The sequence below is a fragment of the Desmodus rotundus genome, chromosome 9, assembly GCF_022682495.2.
Source record: "Desmodus rotundus isolate HL8 chromosome 9, HLdesRot8A.1, whole genome shotgun sequence".
In the NCBI taxonomy this organism is placed as follows: domain Eukaryota; kingdom Metazoa; phylum Chordata; class Mammalia; order Chiroptera; family Phyllostomidae; genus Desmodus; species Desmodus rotundus.
The window spans coordinates 106,226,048-106,253,986 of record NC_071395.1 but is presented as its reverse complement, the minus strand read 5'-3'; the positions used below and the strand labels follow the sequence as shown (position 1 = coordinate 106,253,986).

The 27,939-nt window shown below is 45.2% G+C and overlaps 1 protein-coding gene across 8 annotated transcripts; it reads left to right on the top strand.

Annotated features, from left to right (window-relative positions):
- Positions 1 to 615: 615 nt before the first annotated feature.
- Positions 616 to 27,881, top strand: EZH1 (enhancer of zeste 1 polycomb repressive complex 2 subunit). 8 transcript variants are annotated; one of them, XM_053910815.1, is made up of 22 exons: positions 616 to 670; positions 2,044 to 2,110; positions 8,352 to 8,442; positions 9,019 to 9,146; positions 9,271 to 9,399; positions 10,602 to 10,721; positions 11,821 to 11,941; positions 12,954 to 13,130; positions 14,306 to 14,408; positions 14,881 to 15,044; positions 15,425 to 15,516; positions 17,877 to 18,057; positions 18,317 to 18,513; positions 20,476 to 20,567; positions 21,516 to 21,556; positions 22,011 to 22,136; positions 23,080 to 23,258; positions 23,762 to 23,857; positions 24,261 to 24,342; positions 24,825 to 24,905; positions 25,190 to 25,274; positions 25,548 to 27,881. In XM_053910815.1, exons 4-22 carry the CDS (start codon positions 9,030 to 9,032, stop codon positions 25,606 to 25,608), a joined length of 2,244 nt encoding a protein of 747 aa, XP_053766790.1. In that variant the 5' UTR covers positions 616 to 670; positions 2,044 to 2,110; positions 8,352 to 8,442; positions 9,019 to 9,029; the 3' UTR covers positions 25,609 to 27,881. The 8 variants fall into 8 exon arrangements, with proteins under 8 accessions (XP_053766790.1, XP_071075487.1, XP_053766791.1 ...); XM_071219386.1 differs by having other exon boundaries at positions 2,044 to 2,224; XM_071219385.1 differs by lacking the exon at positions 616 to 670 and adding an exon at positions 1,113 to 1,131.
- The last annotated feature ends 58 nt before the right edge of the window (positions 27,882 to 27,939 follow it).

Sequence of the window (27,939 nt, the reverse complement as noted above, 5' to 3'; positions counted from 1 at the left end):
TCGCCCCTGCACAGCTGATCCTCCACGGAGGGCAGAGGTTGGTGGTCAGTGGTCACAGCCAGTACAGTATAGGAAATGGAACAGCCAAAGAACCTATACGAATGACCCATGGATATGAACAACGGTGTGGGGATTACCTGAGGCATTGGGGGTTGCTGAGTGGAGGGGGGCAAAGGGGGAAAAATCAGGACAACTGTAATAGCATAATCAATAAAATATAATTAAAAAAAGAAAGAGTCATATGTAAATAAACCGAGAATAAATGCAGCCCATAAGCAGGTGTTTGGGGGTATTGGTAGGTGTGAGGGATCCGTATGAAGGAGTTCCAGGTTGGCTTCAAATCCTGAAGTGAGACGTGGGGATGGTGCAATCGCTGGATAAGGTCGTCAAGAAGATATCAGTGGCTCCTCCATGTTTCCCCAGAAACCTGTCCCCTGACAGCACCGCCTTGGAAACCTTGGGGCTGGAGCTGTACCAGGTCGACTCCCGAGCACATGGTGTTGGCGCCCAACGTCAGACGCTTTTAAGAGAGAGCACAGGTGACCCGACCTGCCGGCGAGCGGCGCAGTGCGCACGCGCCGAAGGAGGCGCGGGGCGGGGCCACGCGCGGGGGGCGGGGCCGCGGTGCGCAGGCGTCCTGGTGGAGGGTGCCTGCGGCTCCGGATGGAGGGTGAGTGAGTAAACAAGCACGGGCCAGGCGGTGGGGCCGGGCTTGGGCACCTCGCCACCCTAGGCCTAAGAGGGAGAGGCGAAGGGGTCAGGGAATTGGGAGGAAACGGAAGGGCACACTGCCTGTCTACGAGGAGTAGTGGGGCGCCCACTCCGGGTTCCGAGGGCTGGGGGAAGGGGGCGACGGGGCGGGTGAACCCCCGGCCAGGACCGCGTCTGAGGCGGAGAGGGCGGTGTGTCCGGGAGGTGGAGCGGCGGGGGCGGGTCTGGAGACAGGGAATCCCTTTGGAGGGCGGGGTGGGTGGGTAGGCGGGAGCCGCAGAGTAGTGAGGGCGTGGGTGGGCGGTGGTACCTGCGGAGGCCCTTAGCGAGGTGGATTCCCACGGACCTGGGGCTGTGTACCGGAAGGACCAGACACGAGGGCTCAGGGGGTGTTGAGGAAGGGGTGGCAGTAAGGAACAGGTCCGGGACTGGGTAGGGTGAGGCGAGTGAGGTCCTCAATTCCTAAGTTGGAAAACATAAGGGGGCTTTCACGGGGTGGAGTCGGTGCAGACGCCTCGTTAGGTTTGGGGCGCTGGGCGCCTCTTGCCCTCTCTCCAAGTTTGGTCTCGCTGGTATTCTTGCGCACCCCGGAATCCCCCTGGGGATCAAACAGTAGAAGGGAAAGAACCTTAGAGAAAAATAGCAGGGTGTTGTGTTTGGGACGTGCCTCTTAGGAAATGTGGGACAAACTTATTTCGGTAAAAAGTCACTACTGATAAATTGTTTCGTGGGCGGGGAGAGGGAGGGAATGTGGAAGGATGTTAGTGCAGCCGGTGGAATATTGAGAGCGGGCTTTTGTAGGTGAACTGTAGGGACGTAAATGGATAACCTAGGGGTGGAGCCTGGCGCTAGAGCGGTGAGGGTAAGGAAAGGAGCCGAGGTGGACGATCTACCGCGTGCGTATGAAGACCGCATTGAGAATGTGGTCTGTTTCTCCACGTTTGCTGCGATGACGTCTTTGAAGAGAAAAATCTCCCACCTGGTGCTTTTAAGTTTAGGAAACCGGCATTGAATGAAGTTTCCAGCCTCAGAAATTGCTGTCAGAGGTTCTGTGAGAGCTTGTCTATTTTAAGCCGTGGAATCCCCAGGGCTGGGAGGGTTTGGCATTGATAAAAGAGATTACTCACGTAGAAGAAAGTGTGAGTTTGGAGATAGGTACCGTTTTATAACCATAATTACAATAGAGGCAAGGACTGTCTACAAAAGTGTAATAACATTGCTGTCAATGTTTATGTTGAGTATGTGTATCACAGTGTGAATTAACTCTGCCAGAGCAGGGATGTTTGTTTGATTTTTATCCTCACCCAAGGACTTTTTTCATTGCTTTTATAGAGAGAGGGAGAGAGAAACATCAATCGGTTGCCTCCCGTAAGCAGCTGGACCAGAGACTGAACCCTAGGTATGTGCCCTGAACCGGGAATCCAACAGCCAACCCTTCAGTTACCGGACTTTGCTGCAACCAAGTGAACCACACTGATGTTCCCTAAGCACCTAAAACAGCGCCAGACACACAGTAGGTGCTCGGTACATATTTGCAGAAATCATAAATTGTAGGCAGATCTCCGGGTCTGGCAGTTGGAGATCTGGACCCTAATCCTGCTCCTAATTGGCAGAGTCCTTGTAGTCCAATCATGGAACTTGATGCCAAGACACAGCTTTAAAACTGTCTGAGGTTGACATGATTTCATTATGGTGTTATTTGAATTCTCTTTGAAACAGCACTAGAATAAGGAGCCTAGGATTCAAACAATAAAATTTTACTACCAAGACCACTTTTGTGAGAAGGTAGAAGGTGAGAAAATGTAGTTGGACTTGTTTCTCTTACTTACCTTTGAATTAGCCTGCCTTTAAAAAAAAACTAAAGTATTGATTTTGTGTTTAATTTTTGATATCTGAAATCTGGCTTCTTATCCTCTGAGAAACAGTTCCTACCCTTAATTCACGCTTTATGTGAAGCATGTAACAATTCATTTCCTTAAGTAGTATATCTTTTTCCTGTTTTAGAATAAGTTTTAAAGATTTCTACTTTGACCCCAGCTGGTGTGGCTCTGTTGGTTGGGCATCATCCTGCAAAGTGAAAGATCAGGACACATGCCTGGGTTTCGGGTTCAGTCCCTGGTCGGGGCATGTAAGAGAGGCAGTCGATCCATGTTTCTCTCTCACATGGATGTTTCTCTCACTGTCTTTCTCCCTCCCTTTCCCACTCTCTATAAAATAAATAAATAAAGTGGTTTTTTTAAATAAAAGTAAAAGTTTCTACTTTGTTAACTGGCAACTTACCCAAAAAAGTTTGAGGCAGCAACACTAAAGACACATTACATTTCTACATAGGGTAGTTCAAATTAAAAGAGAAAAAAAGGTATGTGGAGAAAGGTGAAGAGAATTACACCAGTTAGATTAGGGTTGAGGGGGAGGATTTAAAAAGGGAAAACTGCTCTTAGGGAATACCTCCATTCTAGAAAGTCGCAGCTTTTTTTCTTTTTAAATTTGTTCAGACTGTGTTTTGGGCTGTTTCCTGTCTCTCTAGTCCATCAGCCTGTCAGCTGAGACTTGAGTGTTCCAAAACTGGAAGTGAAGAGTTACTTAATGTAGTTCGAGTGGAGTGTGTCTGGTGTGTTGTGTTCTCTGACTTGCCCTAATTGATTCAGAATGGAATAACTAAAAAGCCTTATTTTTATTGAATGATAATGAGCACTCACTAAATATTCAACTTTGTGCTAGTGTAGTACAGAGTCAGCCAACATAGCTGTTAGGAGGTTGCTTTAACTATTCTAAATCATTGTTGCGTATCCTAAGAGCCAGTGTTTTCCTTTGGGTCTCACAAAAAATCAGTCCTGCTTTGATTTTTATCACCACTGTCTCCAGCACTAATGACCTTATTTTCTTAATAAAGCAACACTAGAAAATGTTAGTGCTATAATTTTATTTTAAATAGAATTCAGGATCACAGCTTCCTGTTAGGGTTTTTGGGGTTTTTTTCAAGATTTTATTTACTTATTTTTAGAGAAAGAGGAAGGGAGGGAGAAAGAGAGGGAGAGAAACGTTGATGTATGAGAGAGACATGCCTCCTGCACGACCCCACTGGCCCGCAACTCACACATGTGCCTTGATTGGGAATCGAACCTGAGATGTTTCCGTTCTCAGGCCAGCACTCAATCCACTGAACCAGGGCAGGTTCTTTTCCTAAGTTTATAGTGCCCAGAACCTCAAACTACTAACAAATGTAAATATCTTGGAGAAGTGGGAGAGTATAGATTAAATATGTGTTTAATAGATTCTACCTCAAGGATCTATCATATACCTAGCCATAGAGTTGACTTTAACAGGAATGTTGATGACATTGGTGATTGCCACGCTGACTCAGTTGTGTGTGACTAAAGCTGTTTGCAGAGGTAGGTTCATCCCTATGGTTTATGTTTCATCTCCACCATGAACTGAAAAGGAAGGAATGAGATGGAAAATTTAAAAATCTACAGTGCCATCCACCCAGGCATTACTTAGCCTGCTGTTTAATAAAATTATTTGTTAAAAAAGAGAAAGTAAGACAAGCTTCTACAAAGGGACACCTTTATGTGGATAAAAGAATTTTATAGTTTGGAACTTTTACATTCTGATCTCAGTCTCTTTAAGGTTAAGAATATTGTTCCTAGCCCTGGCTGGTGTGGCTCAGTGGATTGAGTGCCAGCTGTGAACCAAAAGGTTTTTGGTTGGACTCCCAGTCAGGGCACATTCCTGGGTTGTGGACCAGGTCCCCAGCCAGAGGCGTGTGAGAGGCAACTGATCAGTGTATCTCTTGAACATGGATGTTTCTCTCCCTTCTTCCCTCTCTAAAAATAAATAAGTAAAATATAAAATAAATAAATCCATTTGAAAATAAAATCAGACTGTTGTTCCTAAAATCTTTTATCTCCAAACATTTCAAAACTGTTTTTCCATTTCTAACTAGTGGCAAAATAAACTCTGGTTCAAGCCTTTGAAACAAATTGAGATCCAATTTTCCAGGGAAAGATTTCCAAGTTTTTATAGCTTTATTTTCCTGTAAAGATTTGAATTGTAAATAAGGTAGTTGTTATTTCCAATTATCAAATATTTAAAAAAAAATTTCGAAGATTTTATTTATTTTTAATATATAAAGGTTTGGAGAGGGGAAGGGAAGGAGAAAGAGGAGAGAGACATTAATGTGTAGTTGCCTCTCATGCGCCCCTTACTGGGGACCTGGCCTGCAACCCAGGCATGTGCCCTGACTGGAATTGAACCCACAACCTTTTGGTTCACAGGCGGACACTCAATCCACTGAGCCACACCAGCCAGGTCAAGAGTTATATTTTTCTTTAATCTGCTTTTTATTGAGGTAAAAATTTACATGTAATAAATTAATCATTTAATGTATATAGTTCAGCAAGTTTTCATAAAAGTACATAGTCAAATAACCATCATCGCACCAAAAGTATAGAGCATTTTTATCATCCCCCAAAAGTGCCTTTATACTTCTTTCCTTTTAATTGCTTTCCCCAACCCCAGCCCCTGAGACCCCTAATCTTATTTCTGTCAGTGTACATTGCCCTTTCTAGAATTTTTATAGTAGAATGTCATGTAAGTGGAATCATATAGTATGTCACTTTTTGTGTGTCTGGTTTCTTTGTTAGCATGATACTTTTGAAACGTGTTACGCATGTATGAGAACTGTTCATCCCTTTTTATTGCTGAGTGGTATTCCATTGTGTGTATATACTGAACTTTGTATGCATCTGCAGATCCCTAAATGTTTGTCTTGTTTGCACTTTTTGGCTCTTATGAATAAAGATGCTATGAACGTTTATGTACAGGTCTTTGTGGGGACATATATTTGTATTTCTCTTGGATAATTAGAAATTGTATGTCAGGTTATATGGTAAGTATATATTTAACTTTGTTTATTTAAATGTGGCCAACTGTTTTCCAAGGTGGCTGTTTTCCAGATGCAAAGTGGCTGTTCCATATCCTCACCACCGATTGATATTAATCAATTTTTTTAAATTTTAGCCATTTTAATGGGTTGTAATAGTACATCCCTGTGGTTTTGATTTGCACTTCCCTAATGATTAATAACCCTGAGCATCTTTTTGTGCGCATTTTTGTCATTTCTATATATTTTTTAGTGAAGTATCTGTTCGTGTGGGGGTTTTTTTGTTATTTTATTGGGTTTATTCTGTTGAGTTTTGGAGTTATTTATATAGACTTATTTTTAAACTTCTTGACCAAAACAACATGTTTTGGCGGAATTTTTTTCAATATTTTATTTATTTATTTTTAGAGAGAGGGGAAGTGAGGGAGAAAAAGAGGGAGAGAAACATTGATTTGTTGCCTCTTGCACATGCTCGGACTGGGACCGAACCCACATCCCAGGCATGTGCCCTGACCAGAAACTGAACCAGCGACCTTTCGCTTCACAGGATGACACCCTGACAACTGAGCCACATGAGTCAGGGCGCAGGTTTTGGAGTTTAGTTTCAGTGTATACGTGAACTAGGTGAACATAATGAGAAGCTCTCAAGTAGTAGCTTAGTGCTTAACTGAAACATAAATGCTGTTTTGCATGTCTAAGAACTAGAGAACAGATCTAATAGGAATATAAATATTTTTTTGTGCCATTCCCATTGCTCAAGAGGAGTGAACCCATTTCTCCAAATCTGCTGTAGTGAATGCTAAGTGTTTTGTTTGCTTGATTAAAAAAAAAACCTTTGAAGTATAGTGGTTGGTTAGTGTCCAGATGCTATGAGAACCAGTCTTGTGGCTGTTTATTTTAACCGTACCTATCTGTTCCAAATAGTATGTCTCACCTTCCTCATATACTCTGCAGGATTGGCTAACTGCCAAGTAAACTCTTAGAGACATTGAAGACCCATTAAAAGGCAAAGCAAAATAAATACTGTCTCATTGGTCACATGAAAGTCAAATACCATTTTTATTTTAAAAGGAGGAAGTGTGGCTTGTGTTACAACATGATTGATTAAAACAATGACATTTTCGTGTATATGGGTATTCTCTGGCTAAATAAAGTTCTTGAGTAAAATTAGAAGTGCCATTAATTACTGGACTATTTTGGTGTATTTACTGTTGACTCTTTTAGCAGACTATGGGAGATCACACTTCAGTTATAACCCCTTTAATAAAAATAGTGATATTTTTCTGTGGCCATCTACTCCAAGAAGTCTACACGCACACACACCCTAGCAGCTGTGGATTATGTTTTTTTCCCTTATTTGATCTCCAGTTTTAAATGGACACAGAAAACTGTGCTAAGCTTACTGTTTCAAAAAGGGAAATTAGTCCCAAAAAGAATGGGGAAGGGATTGCAATTAAAACCCATTTTTTAAGGGGGTTATGAAGATTCACTGAGTCGAGACCTGTAACCTGTGGGCCATTTGCCCAATATCTCCATACGGGTAACTTTACGTTTCTCAAGGAGGCAGTTTTGTCTTACATTTGAACCATTTCTTCATTTTCTGCAGTAGACTATTCATCTTGTTGCACAGAAATTATGTGAACAACTACTTAATACTACATGGGAGTGTGGTGTATGTTCATAAATAGATTTATCTTTTATCAGTCAGAAAGTCCCTCTTTTGGCCCCATTCCATAGAAGAATGAGAAATATTTAAAAGATAGGAGGAAGAGAGGTGATGGAATTTGTAGGAGAGAAATTCAGGTCGGCTTAATTTTTTTTCTATAACCCAGCATTTTAACACTCTGGGATTCAAATTCCTAGACTATGCTATTTATTTCCTTCTTCCAGAGAGTATATTTAATATTTAACTCACAGGGAATTCTGTTTTTAAGAACTGGAATCACTTAACTTTACAGTAAACACAGTGATCCGCCTTGCATTTTTACTATTCCTTCCTTCCTTTTTTTGTCCTCTAAATTTCTAACAACGTTATGCCAGTCTTTTTGGTTCATCAAATGAAACCAAGTCCCGGTGCGTGAGTTGTGATGGTCACTATTGGGTTGTGGCATGTATGTGACAGTGGGTTCAGTTTTGCTCTTTTCTTGTCTGTGCCGTCAGTTCTCGTGGGAAAAAGGTAATTTTAAAATGATTCTTTAGAAGAAATACAATTGTAAACTGGAAAAGAAAATATTTTAAAAGAAATTTTAAAAAACAAGGTCTGAAACTTTAGTTCCTATTTCAAATTTTGGCTCTTCCTAGCTCCTTGGAATGTTTTCAGAAAATATTAGCTTAAAATGTTAGGTTAAATGAATTGAACTAGTTCTCTAGGGAACCTAAATAGTGAATATAGAGTAAAAAACATAATCCTGTAGGTTTTGTTGAATTTTTAAATGTACATAATATTTGTTCTTTCTCTGAAGTAATTGATGGGGCTGCAGGCTGAGCCTAGAAATTGGTTCAGAAAAGCAGAATAGCTGCCTTGGTGATGGTGAGAACGTATCTGTACACGTGACTAGAAGGAGAGAACTTAGTAAAACAGAGGACCCTTCCCAACGGCATCAAGTATTACTGGGACACAGCCTGACTTGCATGAAGAGACAGTGGTAGCAGAGACCTCGAACTCTTCACAGTTATGGGGGAGCATCCTCCTGAGGGTAACGGGTCCTAAATGTCCTTCGCTGACTTAAAAACCACTCTGTTCTCTTTTGAAAAGCTGAACATTTGTTTTGCCTTTATGTCCTACTATTCCTCCGAAGAACAGAAGGCACGTTAGAAAACCCACTGTCCCCCTTGCATTCCACGAGGTAGGTAGTGTATGTTATGTGTGATAAGTACTACTTTAACACTGTGACTCTCAACTCAAACACACACACAGTTATTTGCATGTCATGTATTTCCATGTCTTGCTCGTGACTTGGAGATGAAATTAGGCTGTTGTCATACCCTCCCTTTATTGCTAAGGCTGCGGTGCAGTAGGCAGGCAGGTACAGGTTTATAGTGTGGATCCTTCCGTGAACCCCTTTGATACTGACGCTGTTCTTGCTGAGCATTTCTCTTAATCCAAGTAGTGAGTAGGCTTCAAAATTCCAGGTAATCCAAGCTCCTAAATATCCGTGAGAGAACTTCTTGGCTGCTAAATTAAACACAAGGTGTCACAAGAGGACAGAGGGTTAAGCTTTTTGGTAATGAGACCAGGAATTGCTGATGTGAAATCTTTTAGTCAAAACTTTCTGTTGAACTCATATGGATTTGGGTTCCTTCAGTGTATGTCTTTGTGAGTAAATATTGCGGGGATGAAAGTAGAACTGACCAAGTTTGAGTTTGAGGAATGCTTCGTTTTGAGGCAGTGAAATGCTATTTCTCATCCCTGTCTCTGTTAGATCACAGCAAAATGGATATACCAAATGCTCCAACTTCTAAATGTATCACTTACTGGAAGAGAAAAGTTAAGTCTGAATACATGAGACTTCGACAGCTGAAACGGCTCCAGGCAAACATGGGTGCGAAGGTAAAGAACAATTCCCAAGTGAAAGGCTCTGTGTTTTAATACGTTGATCCTATGTGGAGGAGTTGAATTTTTCTTTTTAATTCTTTTCTTAAAATCCTAACAGATTTTTTCTTGGCTTTGCTAGGCTCTGTATGTAGCAAATTTTGCAAAGGTTCAAGAAAAAACCCAGATTCTCAATGAAGAATGGAAGAAGCTTCGTGTTCAACCTGTCCAGTTGATGAAGCCTGTGAGTGGGCATCCTTTTCTCAAAAAGGTACTTCTGGGTGTCTACTCTCAGTCTACCTCTCTTCCTTGTATTTGTGATTAGAAAATAAGGATAATGGATATAGTTATTATAGTCAATTTTGATTAACAAGCATGGCAAATCTGTAGCTCGAAGAAGAAACTTTTTGCCTATTGTTCTCCTCATTTAATGAGCATGATCATGGATTTTTCATGGAAAAACAAGACATTTGGCTGTGGCTGGTGTGGCTCAGTGAATTGAGCACCACTGGCCAGCGAACTGAAGGGTCACTGGTTTGCTTCCCTGTCAGGGCACAAGCCTGGGTTGCAGGCTAGGTCCCCAGTTGGGGGCATGGGAGAGGCAACCGATCGATGTTTCTCTGGCACATCGATGTTTCCCTCCCTCTCTTTCTCCCTCCCTTCTCCTCTCTCTGAAAATGAATAAATATAATCTAAATAAGTAAATAAAGTTTTCTCTCTACCTGTTCCTATTTAGGAAAAAAAAGAAAAAAGAAAAACAAGACATTTGCTGTCTACTTTCCTGGGTTCTGTGTCTAGGCTTAAAGCAACCTCTTTCTGTGCCTTGTTAGGCACCTTCAGCACACTGATGCTGGGGAAAGGAATGCCCTGGGTAATGGACAGGAGTATACTGATCAGGAAGATACCCTTGACTATAAATTAACAAGTTAACAAGTCTTTCTAGTTTTGTAAAAAGATAATATTTTTAAATACAAAAAGCAGATAGTGTGTTGAGAGTAATTTTGTTTCCCAAAGCAGAATATGACTATAATTTATTTTGCTCCCCCTGCACTGTCCCCATCACCTGTGCAGCTAAGTTGGTGTCTGCTGTCGTAAAGTTTAGGTCTTCAGGGAAACTTCCTCATCTGCCTCCTCATCTCTTAGGACTTTCAGAGGCCCTTTGCTGTTGTTCGCAGCCCAAGGAGACCAACAGTTTTAGGTCGAAATAAACATCAAGTGTGGGATTTGAATAAACATCATTGAGTATGGGAGGCACTGTACTGGATCGGTAGAGGATGCAAAGGTGAATAAGAGATAATCCTGCTTTCCACAGGTTAACAGTGCAGTGGTTCGTTTCAGGAGCTGACTGTTACGAAACACTCGGCTTATGTGAAAGAATTAGAAGGCTACTGGGATCATTTTGGAAGGAAACTCCGATTCTCTCTTGACTACGTGCTTGCCTTTCCCCTCTCCATGTCGTTGTTTATATTTCAGTGTACCATAGAGAGCATTTTCCCTGGATTTGCAAGCCAGCACATGTTAATGAGGTCTCTGAACACAGTTGCCTTGGTTCCCATCATGTATTCCTGGTCCCCTCTCCAGCAGAACTTTATGGTATGTATTGAAAGCACTGGTAATTGTTTAAACTCTATAATTTTTTATGTTGACATGCTGGCACTCCTCTTAAGGTAAATATAGTCAGGGTACACCTTATAAAGCTTAGACATGCAGGGCAGAATGCTTTTGGAATTTATGTACTCTAAAAAGTAGATTGCAAGTTGTTCTGACTTGTTAGATGTGCTCTCTGAAGTGTACTTCTGCATCGACGCTGGTTCTTTTTTGAATGAGTGAGACTGGGCAAGACTCCAGTTTTTCCTTACTACCCTGGCCCAATTTTGTAACGTTCTGTGCAATTAGATTCAGTCTAAATCAAACACTTGAGGCTTAAGCAGGTTGACAACTCCCTGCTGATGGCTCAGTCCTTCCCGAATCCCCTAAAGGCAAGATGCTGTGAAAGCAGCTGAGCTAAATGAGGTGCACAGGGACCCACAGTCCTTTCGTCTGGCCTTCGTGCCGACTCCTGCTAGGGTTGTCTGTGGTCCCGATGAGCAGTCCTCTCTTCATACTGTCATTGCCTACCATCTGCCTGGTGACAGGTAACAGCTCTGACTAGACTAGGATATAGGTTTACAAAAGGGAATCCTCTCTTAAAATAAAAATTCGGAGTAACTTTACTTTGATTCTTGAGAATTTAAGAATGACTGTGTTCTCTGCTGAACCAAAAAGAGAAAAAATCCATTAGTATTGCTTGCTGCCAGAAAATATTTGTAGTTCATACTGTGATTGATTTTACATTCCCACTAAGTGTATATTTTCATTTTTAATTGATTTTTGAGGGGACAGGGCGGGGGAGATAGAAAGAAGTGGGAGAGACATTGATTTGTTGCTCCACCTATTTATGCATCATTGGTTGCTTCTTGAATGTGCCGTGACTGGGGATGAACCCGCAACCTTGTCGTATCAGGACAACACTCTAAGCAACTGAGCTACCCGGCCAGGGCAAATGGCCAGTTTTTAAAATGCAGGCAACTGTGACCACACTCATTTTTAGGAGATTCAAGCAGCAAATAAAGCTCAGCAAAGATTTAGTTAAACAGAAAAGGGGAGATGCATAGTGGATTCACGGAACAAATCACATCTGGTTTGATTTCAGGTAGAAGATGAAACAGTTTTGTGCAATATTCCCTACATGGGAGATGAGGTGAAAGAAGAAGACGAGACCTTCATTGAGGAGCTGATCAATAACTACGACGGGAAAGTCCATGGCGAAGAAGGTAGTGGTGCTGGGCTCTTCGGGAGGAAACTTTGTTAGAATGGCGCCTCGTCTTTGGTCCATCGTCATCTTCCTTTTGTCTGCTGCCTCCTAGTGCGCACCCTGAAGAATGTTTCAGTGTAGTCACCTGGCTGAGAATAGAAATTTTATATTAAAAATATTCCAGTTAAGTTTTAAAAGCTGTTGGGACAGAAAAGGATCATATAGTAATCGGTGACAGGAGAGAAAGTTCCGTGTACAATTAGTTTGAATTTAGAAGTTTTTATAAATCCATCCCAGGCCACTGATTCTTCATTTTCCGTTCTCTGAGAATGGCAGCGGCCCGAACTCTATCCTAAGACTTTGATCCCGATGTCCCCTAGGTCAGTGTCTCAGAAGTTGGCTATAATATCCTGCCTTTCCCAGAAGAAAGTCATTTGGATTTAGTACTTCTGGAAAAGGCTGTCAGTGTGCAAGAAGTGGGGAGATGGGGAGAGACTTCCATGCATTTGCAAACCAGTAGCCTCACCTGCTCTTTTGACAGTTGTGGGTGCTGTTGAGATGTTGTTGAAGTGCATTTATCCACTACTCCCCCTAGTGTTCAAACACTTTCTCCTAAGGTGTAGTGTAACCCCATACATGATTTTTGAAAAAAATGCTTTTTCAAAGAAGTCACTACTGGCCAATTAGCAGAAAAACCAAGTACATTTTCATTATATCATTCTTTTTCTGTCCCATTTATATTATTTGCACATTTCTCTGAGGTTTTGGACCGTAAATACAGTTTGACCTGTGACTGTAGGAGTGAAGTAACCCAGTAAGAATAAAGCCTATAACTCGATTTCCCACTCTGGCCAGCTGAACTGTTGCAGCTGTGTGAACCTATCAAATTTTTGTAATTCCCTGGGTGCCCATATAAACATGTACGAACATCACCTGCCTGGGCCTCAGGAGTGAGTACAAGAAGACCTTCCTAGGAGTACTGATGGAATATGAAACAACCACTGCTCCTCCATTTAATCCTTATGTTTCAGAGATGATCCCGGGGTCTGTCCTCATTAGTGATGCTGTTTTTCTGGAGTTGGTAGATGCCTTGAATCAGTACTCAGATGAGGAGGAAGAAGGGCACAATGACACGTCAGATGGAAAGCAAGATGACAGCAAAGAAGATCTGCCGGTGACAAGGAAGAGAAAACGACATGCTATCGAAGGTAAACAGCTCCGCTTCCTTATTCCCCTTCAAAGTGGCAGGGCGCAGGAAGAAGGAGAAAACAGAGAGGTTTACTGCTGTCACTGGTTCACTTAAAATGAGGGAAAAAATTGCTGGCTATGAGCTCACGACAGCTGTGACCTAGGTGAGAAGTAGTAGAACTTAGAGTGTAATCATTTTTCACTTCTAATTATAAAAGTGGTATATTTGGAAAACATGAAAGGTTATAAAGAACAAAATAAAATTACCTTATAATCCTGCTCCCTAGGAATAACCAGCATTAAGATTTCCTTATAGACCTAGAAAAAAGTAAAATGTATGTATATAACACCATTATACTGTTACATGTCAAATACATGTCATTTAAAGCACACATATGTCAGCCTGTTTGTGTTATGTGAAATTGGGATTGTGCCGTGTGTGCATATACACATATATAATTCTACTTCCCTTTTTTATTATACCTTATGAGCATTTTCCATGTTTTTAATATTTAATGTTCAATTGTACACTACATTACTTAATTATACTGTATGTTCAGGGACATAGTGTCTCTTTTGTTCAAACAAAATTATAATACAATATGAGTCTTGGTGGGTTTTTTTTTAAGATTTTATTTATTTTTAGAGAGGGGAAAGGAGGGAGAAAGAGAGGGAGAGAAACATCAGACATGTGAGAGATACATTGATCAGTTGCCTCTCACACGCTTCCAACTGGGGACCTGGCCTGCAACCCAGGCATGTGCGCTGGCAGGGAACTGAGCCAGTGACCTTGCGGTTTGCAGGCCGGCACTCTATCCACCGAGTCACAAGAGCCAGGGCCAGTCTTGTTTTTTCAGCACCAACGAACGTTATGATAGGATTCTTGTGTATTCAGGTCTCTGTAGAAACCCTGGTTTTTGTCTCTGAAAACCAGATAGACATCTCTGTCTATCTTGGGCAGTGAATTTTGTCATTAATATATAGATGATTGATTTCCGTATGTACTGGTAGACTATTAGATAAGTCCAGGTAGCCTTGACCTTCTTTAAAGGCTATTTCTAAAACAGCCAATGGTTAGATTTACAAAGCAGCTCTAATCAGAGTGCCGTGACAAAAGGAAAAATCATCAAACAGCTTCATTTGCATATTCTAATTATAGATAGCACTCAGGAGCTTTTTGTCTTTCTTAATTCAGGCAACAAAAAGAGTTCCAAGAAACAGTTCCCAAATGACATGATCTTCAGCGCAATTGCCTCCATGTTCCCTGAGAATGGTGTCCCAGATGACATGAAGGAGAGGTAGGGAAAGCTGTCCCCTTCGGGCCATGTAAAGTAAGCAGGCAAAATTTTTATTCAGGCCTGCATTTGGTTAGTAAGAAGCCTTATTTATGGTGAGTGCATGAGGATTTGCCCACACTTCTGATTATTACTTGACTTACCCTAAATACCCATTCCCATATTAAGGGTCATTGTTTCCTGGCTTTTGAGTAAATTTGGTCAGAGAGCTTTTAGAATTCTGCCATTTTTCTGTAGAGTTACCCCAGCACCGTCCTTATCAAATCTTTCCCTCCCCTACTTTCAGACATTTGCCCGCCCGTCATAGTTACGGAGGGTACCAACTTCATTGTACAGTCCGTCATCAACAGGGCCCGTGCAAACTCGCACGCTCTCTCGGCCGACTGCACCTGGAAGACTGTCAGCACCCAGCCTGTATTTTCTCAGTGAAGACACTCCCTTGGAAGAAACTCTTAATCTCTCTTTTCTTAAATAGGTATCGAGAGCTAACGGAGATGTCCGACCCCAACGCACTTCCCCCTCAGTGCACGCCCAACATCGATGGCCCCAATGCCAAGTCTGTGCAGCGGGAGCAATCTCTGCACTCCTTCCACACGCTTTTTTGCCGGCGCTGCTTCAAATACGACTGCTTCCTTCACCGTGAGTGGGCTGCTCTGAAATGTTCTGTTTTCCCTTCCTAGCCACTATTTCCTTCTCTTTATTTGAGTTTATCATATGGAGTTCCTGGCTTCCGATCTGAAGATGGCTTAACTTAGGACCAGTCTATTTTTACATGTTAAGTTGTAGTCAGTGCGCTTTGCATGGGTCAGGTCAGAATAACCAGCGACACCATTGTTTCCTAATGCATCCTGGCCTGGAAAGGGTTGTGTTGATACCGGAAGTGATTAAATTCTGTGCACCTTGGCGGCAGCTGTTTATACCCAAACCCTCCCATACTGGTTCCCTCACTTGATTCTGCTCCTCCCTCTCCTGCCAAGTGGAGTGAACCACTGGAGACAGGACAGTGTTGTGTTTTCCAGCCTTCCATGCCACCCCTAATGTGTATAAACGCAAGAACAAAGAGATCAAGATTGAACCAGAGCCGTGTGGCACGGACTGCTTCCTTTTGCTGGTACGTTCTGAAGCTGTTCTACCGTTGTTAACTGTTGGAGCAGGAAGCGCTCCTTGGGCTTTGTGCCCTTGGAACACGAACGGAGTGAGGCAGTACATAGCACTCAGGGGTCATAAAGTACAAATAAAGCGGGACTTCGGCACTCACGGCACTCCCAGATACGGGGGCAGTGGGACTGTGGAGTCGGTCTTATGGCGTGAGGTTCGAAGAGTATTGATGGCTTTCCTGCTCCAGATATCATTTATTCAGACTTCAGAGCCTGAAGCTGTGTTGTTTGAATTGAGCTGCGTGTTTATGTTTAACTCACGGAAACGTTTATGCACAGGTTTTATTTTACTGCTTTTTAGAAATCAGTGCATATTCAAATGCTGGACTGTTTTTCCCTAAACTTTTTATTAAGGAAATTTTCAGTTATGCAAAGAAACTGGAAGATACCTTTTTCCTCAATTTAATAACATTTTTTCATATTGGCTTTATTACTATATTTGTGTGTATGTTTTGCTGAGCCATTTGAAAATGAGTACGGGCATTGTGATGCTTGTTTGCTAAGTATTTCAGCATGCATCTCCAAAAAATACAGGCATTCTCTTGGATATCACAGCTAATAAAATTAACAAGAATTCCATAGCATCATCTGTCTGTTACATATTCAGATTTTTTTAGTGGAACCAGGAATAGCTAGTTTTTTTTCCAAGCAAAAATCATACAGTCCATACATCATATTTGGTTATTATGTCTTCTCAACCTCTTTTATTATTTTTTAATTTATTTATTGATTTGAGAGGGAAACATCAATTTGTTATTCCATTGATTTATGCATTCACTGGTTGCCTCTTGGTTGTGCCCTGCCTGGGAATCGAACCTGGAACCTTGGTGTATTGGGATGGTGCTCCAAACAACTGAGCTACCCGACCAGAGTTTCTCAGTCTCTCTCAATCTCAAATAATCACACCTTCCTTTTTTTTCTTTTGAAAAATTAGGCTGGTTGTCTTGTAGGATGTCCCATATTCTGGATTTGTCTATTGTTTCCTCCTGGTGCCATTTAACTTTTTACTCTGTCCCCTATTTCCCATAAGCTAGAATTAGCTCTAGAGGCATCATTATACTTACGTTAAACATTTTGAATAAGAATATATTATGAGTGATGCTGTGCATGTCACATCTTAGCATAGGTACATAATGCCAGATTCAGTTAATTCAAAACTTTTCTTTTGGGCCCTGGCTGGTGTGTCTCAGTGGATTGAGCCCCAGCCTGCAAACCAAAGGGTCACCGATTGAAATCCCAGTCAGGGCACAAGCTGCCTGGGTTGCCAGCCAGGTCCCCAGTAGGGGGCAGGCAAGAGGCAACCACACTTTAAAAAAAAAAACACTTTACTTTTGGAATTACCATTAATATTCTTATTAATGGTAAATCTTCATCCTTTACATGTAGATTTAATTTTCAGAAACAGCTAGAAGTCTTTGGGAACCAAGCATGGTAAGAAGATAGATAATCAAGCTGAATGATAGTTATTTGGACTTTAAAAAAAGAGAAGAGAAAAGCAGACCTGGCCGGTGTGGTCCAGTTGGTTGGAGCATCGTCCCATAACCGAAAGGTTGTAGGTTCAATTCCCAGTCAGGGCAAATACCTAGGTTGTAGTTCCGATGCCTGGTCTGGGCTCATGCGGGAAGCAACCAATTGATGTTTCTCTCTCACATGGGTGTTTCTCTCTCACCCTTCCTCTCTCTCTCTGAAAGTAATGAAAAACATCCTTGGGTGAGGATTAAAAAAAAAAAAAAAAAAAAAAGCATAGCTATAAAAGTGAAAAAATATTCTTCCAAGTCTAATGCACTGATTTGGAGGGAAGTTCCAAAATTAAGTAGTAATATTGTACAAATTCAGCAATTACACATTTTGTTGAAACAGAGGCGGAGCAGTAAAATGTAAAGAGCAGTGTGGCCTGGGGCCAAGGAGCCCTGGTCCTTGTATGCATGCTGGAAAAATGAGCTATATACTCTCAAGCAGGTTCCTCCCCCTCTCTCAACCTCATTACCTCACCTACAGCAGAATGTGGTCTCAAATTCCAAACAATTAATATGCAAATGAATTTTAGATATAACTCACTGGAAAGTTGAAGGTGCATAAATTATATCTTTTTAAGATCACTTTATAGGATAGCTCTTTTATGAAGAGGTATAAGTTACTAAGTTTAAGGATGCTTGCTAAGCATCCGTTATACTTGTACGGGACAGCAAACAAATTAAAAAGACAGTATCGTTGCACATAAGCACAGGTGTTGAAGAAGACGCTTTGTGGTGGGGGGGTACATATGGTGGCTCTGGGCGCATTCCGGTTTTCTATCTCTATCTCTCTGCTGCAGGAAGGAGCAAAGGAATACGCCATGCTCCACAACCCTCGCTCCAAGTGCTCTGGCCGTCGCCGGCGAAGGCACCACTTGGTCAGTGCTTCCTGCTCCAACACTTCAGCCTCTGCTGTGGCTGAGACTAAAGAAGGGGACAGTGACAGGGACACGGGCAATGACTGGGCCTCCAGCTCCTCAGGTACTGTGAACAGAGAATGATCCCTTCTTCCCACTCAAGGCGTCTGGTGAACCCGGGGTCACCTGCGAACACTTACCATTACTATGTTTTATAAACATAGTTTTTCCACAGGTTTACCTGTAAGCAGTGGAGACAGGGAATATTATTTTTGTTCCTAACTGTGCTGCCTTTTAAGTAAAGTACTTCTGAGTTTGTGGCCAACTCCTGATGATAGCTGCAGCCCACCTTCTTCCGTTTCTCTTATTTCTTCCTCTCTTAGAGGCCAACTCTCGCTGCCAGACGCCCACAAAACAGAAGGCGAGCCCAGCCCCACCCCAGCTCTGTGTGGTGGAAGCACCCTCGGAGCCTGTGGAATGGACTGGGGCTGAAGAGTCTCTTTTTCGCGTCTTTCACGGCACCTACTTCAACAACTTCTGTTCAATAGCAAGGCTCCTGGGGACTAAGACGTGCAAGCAGGTACTGTCTGAAAGTGGCAGGAGCAAGCTTGGGCCCTCCTTTTGTGCCCTGCTCTGTCAACCCTTTGCCATCTCGGGAGCCTGCCTGTCTGGGGAGAAGCTGTCTTGGGCTCAGCCCTCGTGAGCCTGCGCTCCTAGGCCATGAAGTGAGCCTGCAGACATAGGGCCTCCTGCGAGGGCCAGGCCTAGCAGGGCTTGGGGACCTGCCGTCCTCCTTACTGGATGCTCCTTTCCGTCTTTAACCGCCATTTGATTCCTCTGAATGTTTCAGCACACTTTTAGCTTCTCTTTGTGGTTCCTGCTTTTTCTTCTAAATGTGTATCCGTTTCCTAGGGGGGATCCCCGGGTCTTTCTGGGGATGTTCTTACCTAGGGTACTCCTGCTTCTCAGCTGCAGCTGCTGCGCCCTGCATCAGTCTTCTCATTGCTTTATTCTACAGCTATCCTACCACAGGGTTCTCTGATCACCACCCCCAAAGCTAGGCCTAGACCTCGCCCTGCTCACTCGTACCGTCGCTAGAGTCATGGCTTGACAGTAGCCACTGATGCTGTGCAGGCAGGACGAGACTGCAGGAGAAGACACTGTAGAACAGGGACCGGGAGTCAGCTGACCAGGACACTCTGTCCACAAAGAAAGGAGCACCAGAGCATGAGCCCTGCCCACTGGGCTCCCTGACTTCTGGAGGAGTCTCTGCGGCCTCTTCTTCCTGCTCCCTTTACTTAGAACAAGCAGTAGAGCCGTGAGTGCCCATTGCTCTCATTGTGGAGTGTAGACCTATTTCCCCGAGACACAGGTTCTTAACCTAAAGATCTGTCAGATTGGGAGCAAAACAGTTTTCATGCATATTTTCCTAAAAAGAAGATTTTTGCTTTTCATAGAATCTCAAAAGGGCTTATAACCAGAAAGGGGGTGGGGTGGGTGGGAAAGAGCTACAAATGAATGCTATAAAGGAAGAAGCACAACAAAAGGGAACCCACCTTCCTGAAATGTCATAGTATAGTAGTCAAGGCTCTGACATCTTTATACCAGCAGAGGGAGCTAGTACTGGTAAAGGAGGGAGGACTCAAAAAACCACAGAATTTATAGATAAAAAATTGTCTACTTATTCTTACATGTTTAAACTTAAGGCACCTTCAAAGTACTCTCCATTTAATGCAACACACCTGTTGAGACTTTTTTCCACTGCTCAAAAGTTTTTGAACTTGTTAATTTTGATGCTTTTTAGTGCTGCTGCCATTTTTTATTTCACCTCTTCCATGTCAGTAAAACGTTTCCCTTTGAGGACTTTTTTTCATCCAGGGAAACCAAAAAAAAGTTGCTTGGGGCAAGATTGGGTGAGAGTGGAGCACAGGGGTCATGCAGTTGTTAGTCAAAAACTGCTGAACACTCAGCACAGTGTGGGCAAGTGCACGCGTAAATCACCAATCATGAAATGGGCAAACATGTTGAAAGAGTCTTCAAAAAAACTCACTTAAGCCAAACTCAGCCTCTCACAACAATACCAGCTGGTACACTGATGCAGTTGGGTTCCTAGAACACTCACTTAGCCAGAGAGACCTGTACTATAAGGGGCCTGCTCTCCAGAGCATAATTCTGATTTTTGGAGGTCCTCCCTTGTATGTCAGGTCTTATACCCACTACACAAGTTACACAAAGTTGCCTTTCCTAAGAAGAGATGGATACTGTTAAGAATCAGCCCACATGCAAGGCTTTGTAGGTAGAGCAGTAGGTGAAAGCTACTAACCAGGAAAGCTGTTCAGTATCTCTCCTTTCTCAAGTCAGGATAAGTGTGTGAGAATTAACTTCAGGGCCATTGTCACTCTGTCTCTCTCTGACTGTAGAGATGCTCAGTCAGCTGCCTGGAGCTCTCTAGAATGCTCCTAAGCCCAGCCCCTGGCTGGGTCACTTACGTGACCACTGAGCTCAGGAAGGAGTGACAGGCCCTGTTGGATTTCTCTTCCAGGTCTTTCAGTTTGCAGTCAAAGAATCACTTATCCTGAAGCTGCCAACAGATGAGCTCATGAACCCCTCACAGAAGAAGAAAAGAAAGCACAGGCAAGGGGGGGACAAAGGACTTTCTGTGGACAAGCTGTTCCTGGGCTCTGACCTCCCCTCGGACTTCCCATCTGCCGCCCTCTTTAGCCACTGCCCATCTGTTTGGCATTGCACAACGCAGGGCCAGCTTGCTCAGCACTCCCTGTGGGTCTCCGCCTTGGCCAGCCTTTCGCCCGTCCCTAGATGCTGAGGGTCATGAGCCAACTGTTTGGTTTTCTCTTCAAGCTCCTGGCCAGTAGGAGGAGAGCTGGCCTCACTGCTCCACCGTGAGGGTGTTTTCCTCAATTCGGTGGTCAGTTCACCCCGGTGCCCACTTCTTGGCCCTGACCAGAGTTGTGTTGTTTTGTTTTTGGCACCTGTATTGTTTATCTAAGTTGCATCATAACACTTTCTAGCTAGCCTTGGCTTAGGGTCGGAAGTTTTTTGTTTTTGTTTTAATTGACATTCTGCCTGGCTGGGTTCCCTAATGACTACCACCTACTGAAGGGAGGAACTGATACGATTCCAGACACAGAAGGGATTCCCCGTGGCTGCTCCCTTTCAGTCCCTTCACTCAGAGCATATTCCCAAAAACCCTGCTCACCTCCCCATGTGGAAACTCCCCCACATTTTCACCTGCCCAAAGGCCAAGGAGCGGGAGAGACAACAGTATTACAATAGACGTAGAGGGTTGGACTTGGTTTTTTGTCTTTTTGTTTGTTTGTTTTATGTATGTTTCTTTGTTAAGGGGGGGATACTATTTATGTTTAAGTCTGGAGGCATAGTCCAGCATTCGGGGTGGGCTCTAGCCTCCCTGTGCCAGGACAGAGGCCTCCTGTGCAGGGATTCGGGAAGATAGTCCCCAGCTATCAAACCGCAGTCCCTCAGAGTAGGTCCCATTGTCCTTTACTTGAATCTGCAGAGTCCCCCAGGACCATGACCCAGACCCGCCCTGTCTCTCTCTTTCAGGCTGTGGGCTGCACACTGCAGGAAAATCCAGCTGAAAAAAGGTAGGTCCCACCGCTGTGGCCACCCTCCACCCTGCCTGCAGCTACACTTGTTGGCCGTGCACCACGCCCACAGGTTGCAGTTTTTCTGCAGCAGCTGAGAATAGCTCAGCTTCTCACTGCAGCTGCAAAGACCTCTTAGGCAGTAGAGTTAGGGGCCTTGTGGCCTTTGACCTTCATAGTATGCCATTTTCCAGTGCAGACTTCATGTAATACTCAAAATAGCTGCACTATAATCCCGAACTATTTCCACACTTTCCCCACAAAATGAATCACCCCATTATAGCTTACAAACAGCCATCATCTAGGGTTGCCCCTCATTGCAGGCGCTTAATGTGTGTCCAAGGTCATGGTTAGAACAGGCCACCTCTGAGTTAGCGCCATTGGACACCTGGGAGGGAGGGCAGCCAGGGAGCATGGGCACTGCAGTGTCCCGGTCTGTTCTTTTCTCTCCTAGATAACTCTTCCACCCAAGTGTACAACTACCAGCCCTGCGACCACCCGGACCGCCCCTGTGACAGCACCTGCCCCTGCATCATGACCCAGAATTTCTGTGAGAAGTTCTGCCAGTGCAACCCAGACTGTAAGGGCCCCTCAGTCTCCCTGTGTCTGCCAAACGGCGCCCTCGGTGCCGGCCAGGTTGCCCAACCTCCTGCGCCTTTTGCTGCTTTTGGGCCTTCCGATACTCTGCTATGCTTTAAGCATTCTACAAGAGACTGAAGATCTGGAAATGTCATTTTTAAAGACCCTTATCTCTACAATTCTAAAAACAACAATTACACAGAAATCAGACACTTTCTCAACTTCACCTTCCAGGGCAGAATCAAGAAACATGAGGATCTTTTTTCTTATGTAGCAGTCACAGCCTCCCTTTCCAGAATGTTCTGTGACATACACAGGTTATAGTTCTGTGTATGTCTAGTTTAGTTTCATATCTGGAGTTTTAACATCAGGCCGGTGGTTAGCAGACGATAGGATAGAGGTTGAAAGTGCTTCTCTCACTTCTTATCCCACCGTGCCCTTCCCCCTCAGGGCAGTTTGCTGGCAGCCCTTGCAGAACTCGGTGCCCAGGTGGCTGTGCTGGAAATACCTCCAACCATGGCAGATGCCAGTCTTACCCACAGAAGAAGGGCGCTTGGACTGGGGAGGGCGGGGGTGGAGGAGGGTGGCACAGAATGGATGCACTCTGTTCTCAGAGTGACTTTTGTGTTGATGTTGAGTATTTATCAGTGAAAAACACTGATTTCTTCTTCTTTGGGGTACTACCCTCCTCCCTCCCAAACTCAACCAACGAGGAGGGAGAGCATTGTTGGGGGATCTCGAGGAACTACATCTCAGGGTGAATGTTAGGAGGTGCTCCGTTTTCATTGGGCAAAAATTTGAGTATATGATTATTGGGCAGGGAACTTCTCTATTTTACCAAATACCCTTGAACACGTCACATTGACTTCTCCGCTGTCCCTTGAGTCAGACCTGACCTGCACTAGCCGGCTCTTCCCCCTAACCTTGCCTGCTGCCCCACCCAGGTCAGAATCGATTCCCCGGCTGCCGCTGTAAGACCCAGTGCAACACCAAGCAGTGCCCTTGCTACCTGGCCGTGCGGGAGTGCGACCCTGACCTGTGTCTCACCTGTGGGGCCTCGGAGCACTGGGACTGCAAAGTGGTTTCCTGTAAAAACTGCAGCATCCAGCGGGGCCTCAAGAAGGTGAGGGCTTTTTCAGGGTTCTGGGCTGGGTAGTGGAGCGGGAAGGGCTGAACAGACCCCATCTGCCTGTTTCTACCGATTCCTTAGAGGGTTTGTGCATGGAAGTGCTTGCTAAATCCTGAAAGACACACATTTACTGAATTCATAAAGTTTCTGTCCCAGTGGTGGATTAGAAAAGTGACACCCTGAACTGGCCAGATGGAAAGGAGCAGAGAGGATGCACTGGTCATTGATGTCTATTTTTACTGGCCACGTAGCAGTGAATTCCCATAGATTCAAGTCCAGAAGGTCCCAGGTCTAGAGGAAGAGGTGTCACGTTCTGTTACCTCCCACCAGCACAGAGTGGCCTAGGCCTTTTTCTGTTTTCAGATCCTCTTAACAGTTGCTAGCTCTTTCCACCTGCCTCCACCCCCCCCCCCACCTGCCACCAGCCACATGCACACCTAGCACAGATACCCCTGGTCACCCACACCCAGTCTGAGGTTTGCCTCTCTCTTCCCCAGCACCTGCTCCTGGCCCCCTCAGATGTGGCCGGATGGGGCACCTTCATTAAGGAGTCTGTGCAGAAGAACGAGTTCATTTCTGAATACTGTGGGGAGGTGAGTGCTATCGGTTTGGCCTGCACTCTTATCTGGGGAGCTGCTGTTGAGAAACCCTGATTTTCTGTGGTCCAGACTTCTAAATCTCTAAATAACTCAGTGAGTTCTCTTGTGGCCTCTCGGGGGATCCCACAGAACTGTTTGCAGTCCTGAAACAAACCACGCTGCTTCGTCTCTTCGGCAGCTCGGGCCACACAAGAGGGGCGGGTGGGGGCCTCTTTCAGCCCCCACACTGGCCAGCCTTGGTGGAGATTGAAGTGAAACGCCCTGAGCTCTTGTGTTGTGACTCTTCTTGAGACACTCAGTGTGTGACGGCCCCCCCCCCCTGCCCCATCTAGTGGCAGGGTTCCGTGCTCTGAGCAGACGGCCTGACCCCCCACTTGATCCTTTTCTGTGTCTGCAGCTCATCTCTCAGGATGAGGCTGATCGACGAGGGAAGGTCTATGACAAGTACATGTCCAGCTTCCTCTTCAACCTCAACAATGGTACGGAGTCTCCCTCATCCTGAGGTGGTCTTGAGCAGGTCTTCCTACCAGATGTGCCTTGTCTGGTCCAGGTTCAGGTCAGCTCTGAATCTTCCAACAGATGCACAGAGCAAGGTGGCGAGATTGAACTCAGAGACACCATGCGCCACAGTTCACTTGCTTTGGGAGAACTTCCATCTCCAGGTTGTGTTTGTAATCGGAGCACTGAGCACTCACATCTCAGAAATCTCCCTTCCCACTGTTCCAGTACGGGGGGGCCCCGGGGAGTACTCCCACATGAAGCTGCACTCTTTTTCTTTTTTTTTCTTTTAAGCTGCATTCTTATGCTGCCTGCTTTCCCAGCTCCTACTGGTGCACTGGGCTTCAAAATTCCCATTGGATTGTCTTGTTTGCATTACTGTTTGATCAATTTTAAATTCAGGGTCAAGAAGCTGTGGTGTTGCCTGGTGAGCTCACAGTCTTCCTTGGTTTACTTTATACAGATTTTGTAGTGGACGCAACCCGGAAAGGAAACAAAATTCGATTTGCAAACCATTCAGTGAACCCCAATTGTTATGCCAAAGGTGAGTTCCCAGTGACCTGGGAGGTAGGCTGGGGAATATATGCTTCATTTACTATGATTTCTATCCATTATTATTTACTCTTTTTAGCTGAGTTAAAGGTAATTCTTTCCCCACGTCAGTTGCCAGAGAAAGAGACCTAAAAGCCTACAGGCAACTTTATTGACTGCTTTCTAACTCCACTTCATTTGTTTCCACTGGGAATTTAGAGAAAACCCATCCAGAGTCAGACTGATTGTTGATTGGGGTAGGCTAGGAATCTAGCCCTGGGTTTATCCTCTTTGCAGTGGTTATGGTGAATGGGGACCATCGGATTGGGATCTTCGCCAAGAGGGCAATTCAAGCTGGCGAAGAGCTCTTCTTTGATTACAGGTGAGGCAGCCAGGCATGGTCCTATAGAGGTGGCCCTAGAGGTGGAAAGGGTGGCTGTTAGAATTGATTTGGGGGCTTAAGTGGGTGATAGGGAAGAAGAAGAGGTGGTCAAGGCTTTTTCTTGGTTCTGATCTCCGGTGCCTTGTCTCAGAAGGGGGAGCATTGTTAACTGCGGTTAAGAAGTAGGAGAGGAAGTGAAACGGGAGGGGAATCCATCTTTTTAATCACAGAAGCCTTGATAGTAATCTCGTTCCTTCTCTTGCTCTGGAACAGGTACAGCCAAGCTGATGCCCTCAAATACGTGGGGATTGAGAGGGAGACTGATGTCCTTTAGCCCTCCTGGGCCCCGTGCCCACGCTTGTGGTAGCAGCGCTGTCTTTGCTTTCCTGCACACGCCGCCGCTGCTCGAGTTCCTGCACTCTGTCTCCCGCACCAAGAAAACCCCCCACCTACTCCCTCTGTAGTGAGGCCTCATCTGTGTCCGACGGGAACCACACTGTGTCAGTGAGAGGGGAGACAGAGGCAGCTCGGGCTGGGGCTCCCAGGAAAGGGCGTTGCGGGCATTGGAGGCTGCTGCTCAAGCCTCAGAGGAGTAGAGCACAGGCTGGGGGTGGGTGACGTACGCTTGACTGATTTCTTGTCACCCAGGCTGTGGGCCTCGGGAATCTACTCGGGCAGTTCCTAACAAGCATTAGCCTATAATTCTAATTTTCCAAATCAAGGGTCCTTAGGTAATTGGGTTGCCAACCTCTCTCTCTGCGGTCCTAAGACCCAGAGAGGACAGGATAAGTGAAGTTTAGAACCTGGAGCTTATGAGTGGTCTGGGTTAAAGGAGGGCCTGGCAGGCAGCGCAGACAAGATTCAGCAGGGAGATGGGTCACCTCACCACCTCTTCCTTCCTGGCAGGGTTCAAACTGAAAGGGTGGGTCCTGAGTACAGACATTGAGTGCTGGGAAAAGGGAAGCTAAGCGCTATCCTTCCATGGACAGAGTGGGAATCAGCCTGATGATAGCAGTTAAACTGCTAAGCGTGGGGCTCAGCAGGCTTTGAGGAACCTCTGTATATACTGGAGGTGGATGTGTTTCAGATGCCCGGGAGCAAGTGCCAGTGCCTGGTTAGCTCCTCCCAAAGTTCTAGCTTAGCAACCGCAGGCAGGCGTTGTGCTGCTACCGAAGAAGCGTGAAGGGTGTGCCAGGCTGGGTGTGAGTGCTCTGGGTCCCTGGATCTGTAGGTATTTCCAGGCCTTTCGCTCCCCCTGGAGGCCAGGCCCACGGAGCCGCTGTTACTTATCTCCTCTGGGTAGAGGGGTACAGGCCTGGACTGGGGGGACCATCGTTGGTGTGACTGACTTTCCTGTCTGTAGCACTGCTGTTGGAAAGGGCAAGTTGACAGTGCGTGTTTGGAGGTGAGCGAGGGCTCCCACATCGCACGTGTGTAGTGAGGATGGCATCCTGTGTGTGCACCGCAGACTGGCAGGGGAATTTGCAGTGTCGAGAAGACTACCTGAGCCAGTCTGTGGTGCCATTCTCTCTGGGATTCACGCAGAGCAAAGCACTTTATTTCTTTCAGAAGGTCTGTAGATTGGGGTAGAGTTTGAGCCAAGGTTTCTAAGGTCCTTGCCCCAATCCCATTCCTGAGGGAGGGGAAGGAGAGAGGTGGGAGATTTTCCTCCAGCTCTGTCTCGTTGCCTGGTGGAGATAGGAGGGGCTGCCTTGACACAGAAGAATTCAGTGAGAAAAGGCCAGCATTAAGAGCTGCCCTGTGTCTGTGGCTGAGCTGGCAGGGAATAAGAGGCATTGTGTTGGGTAAAAAGGATATGGGCAGGCACAGACTGGCCTGAGGAGCGTCAGAATAGGGAGCAGGCTTCCCCCTTCTCTCTGGGAAAGCAGAGCTTCTCTTTCCCAGTCTATGCTGATCACTCCCTTCCTCCAACCCCACCGGCTGCCCCATGAAGCAGTCAATGAGGGGGATTCCCTCTGGCTCAGCAGCTGTGCAGGGATTTTTGTGGGACATGCACACACTCACTCACCACGCTTGTGGGGCACACACACCTAACAGAGCACACTCCCAGCAGCCCCTTCCCGCCTGATCGGGGCAGCCCCCACCATGACCCTGAAATGTTCATCTACTGTGGTTTGTGTTGGTTGTGTAGGGGGATGCCTTCTAGCTGAACGGTGGGCTCTGAACTACTCATAAATTATAGGGGAAAATAGAGACAGATGAAGGAGGAGGAGTTAAGTCTGTCTGAAATGCCAGGGACTGGACGTAAGGAGTAGGTGGAGAAAACTTACCTGCAGCCTTTGAGAGGCTGGACTGACCCTCTCTGCCCTCAGTGTGCAGCGTCACTGTGGTCAGTCCCCTCTGTCCCCGGGGTCAGACCACTAATGCTCCTGTCTGTCCAGCATTCCCATCCTTTTCCCTGCTACCCCTCACCTTTCATGACGGGTGCCGACCCCTGCCCCCAGACAAGTAACGATGAATGGAGCACGGTGGTGGGGGGCGGGGGAGGCTGGTATATGTGCGGCTTTATTGCCAGTGAATTTCACGCACTTTAAAGTCCTGTGGCTTGTGACCTCTTACATAAATAAAGTGGCAGAATCCATTTTGGCACATTGTGTACTGTCTGCTTTGGGGCTGGAAAGAGCCAGGGTTGGCGGTTCAGGGG

Coding starts and splice junctions, on each gene's coding strand:
- EZH1 (XM_053910813.1), top strand. CDS start 2,188: ATGTTCCCTAAGCACCTAAAACAGCGCCAGACACACA. Junction 15,045..15,424: donor ATACGACTGCTTCCTTCACC/GTGAGTGGGCTG, acceptor TGTGTTTTCCAG/CCTTCCATGCCACCCCTAAT. Junction 24,906..25,189: donor CCCCAATTGTTATGCCAAAG/GTGAGTTCCCAG, acceptor TCCTCTTTGCAG/TGGTTATGGTGAATGGGGAC.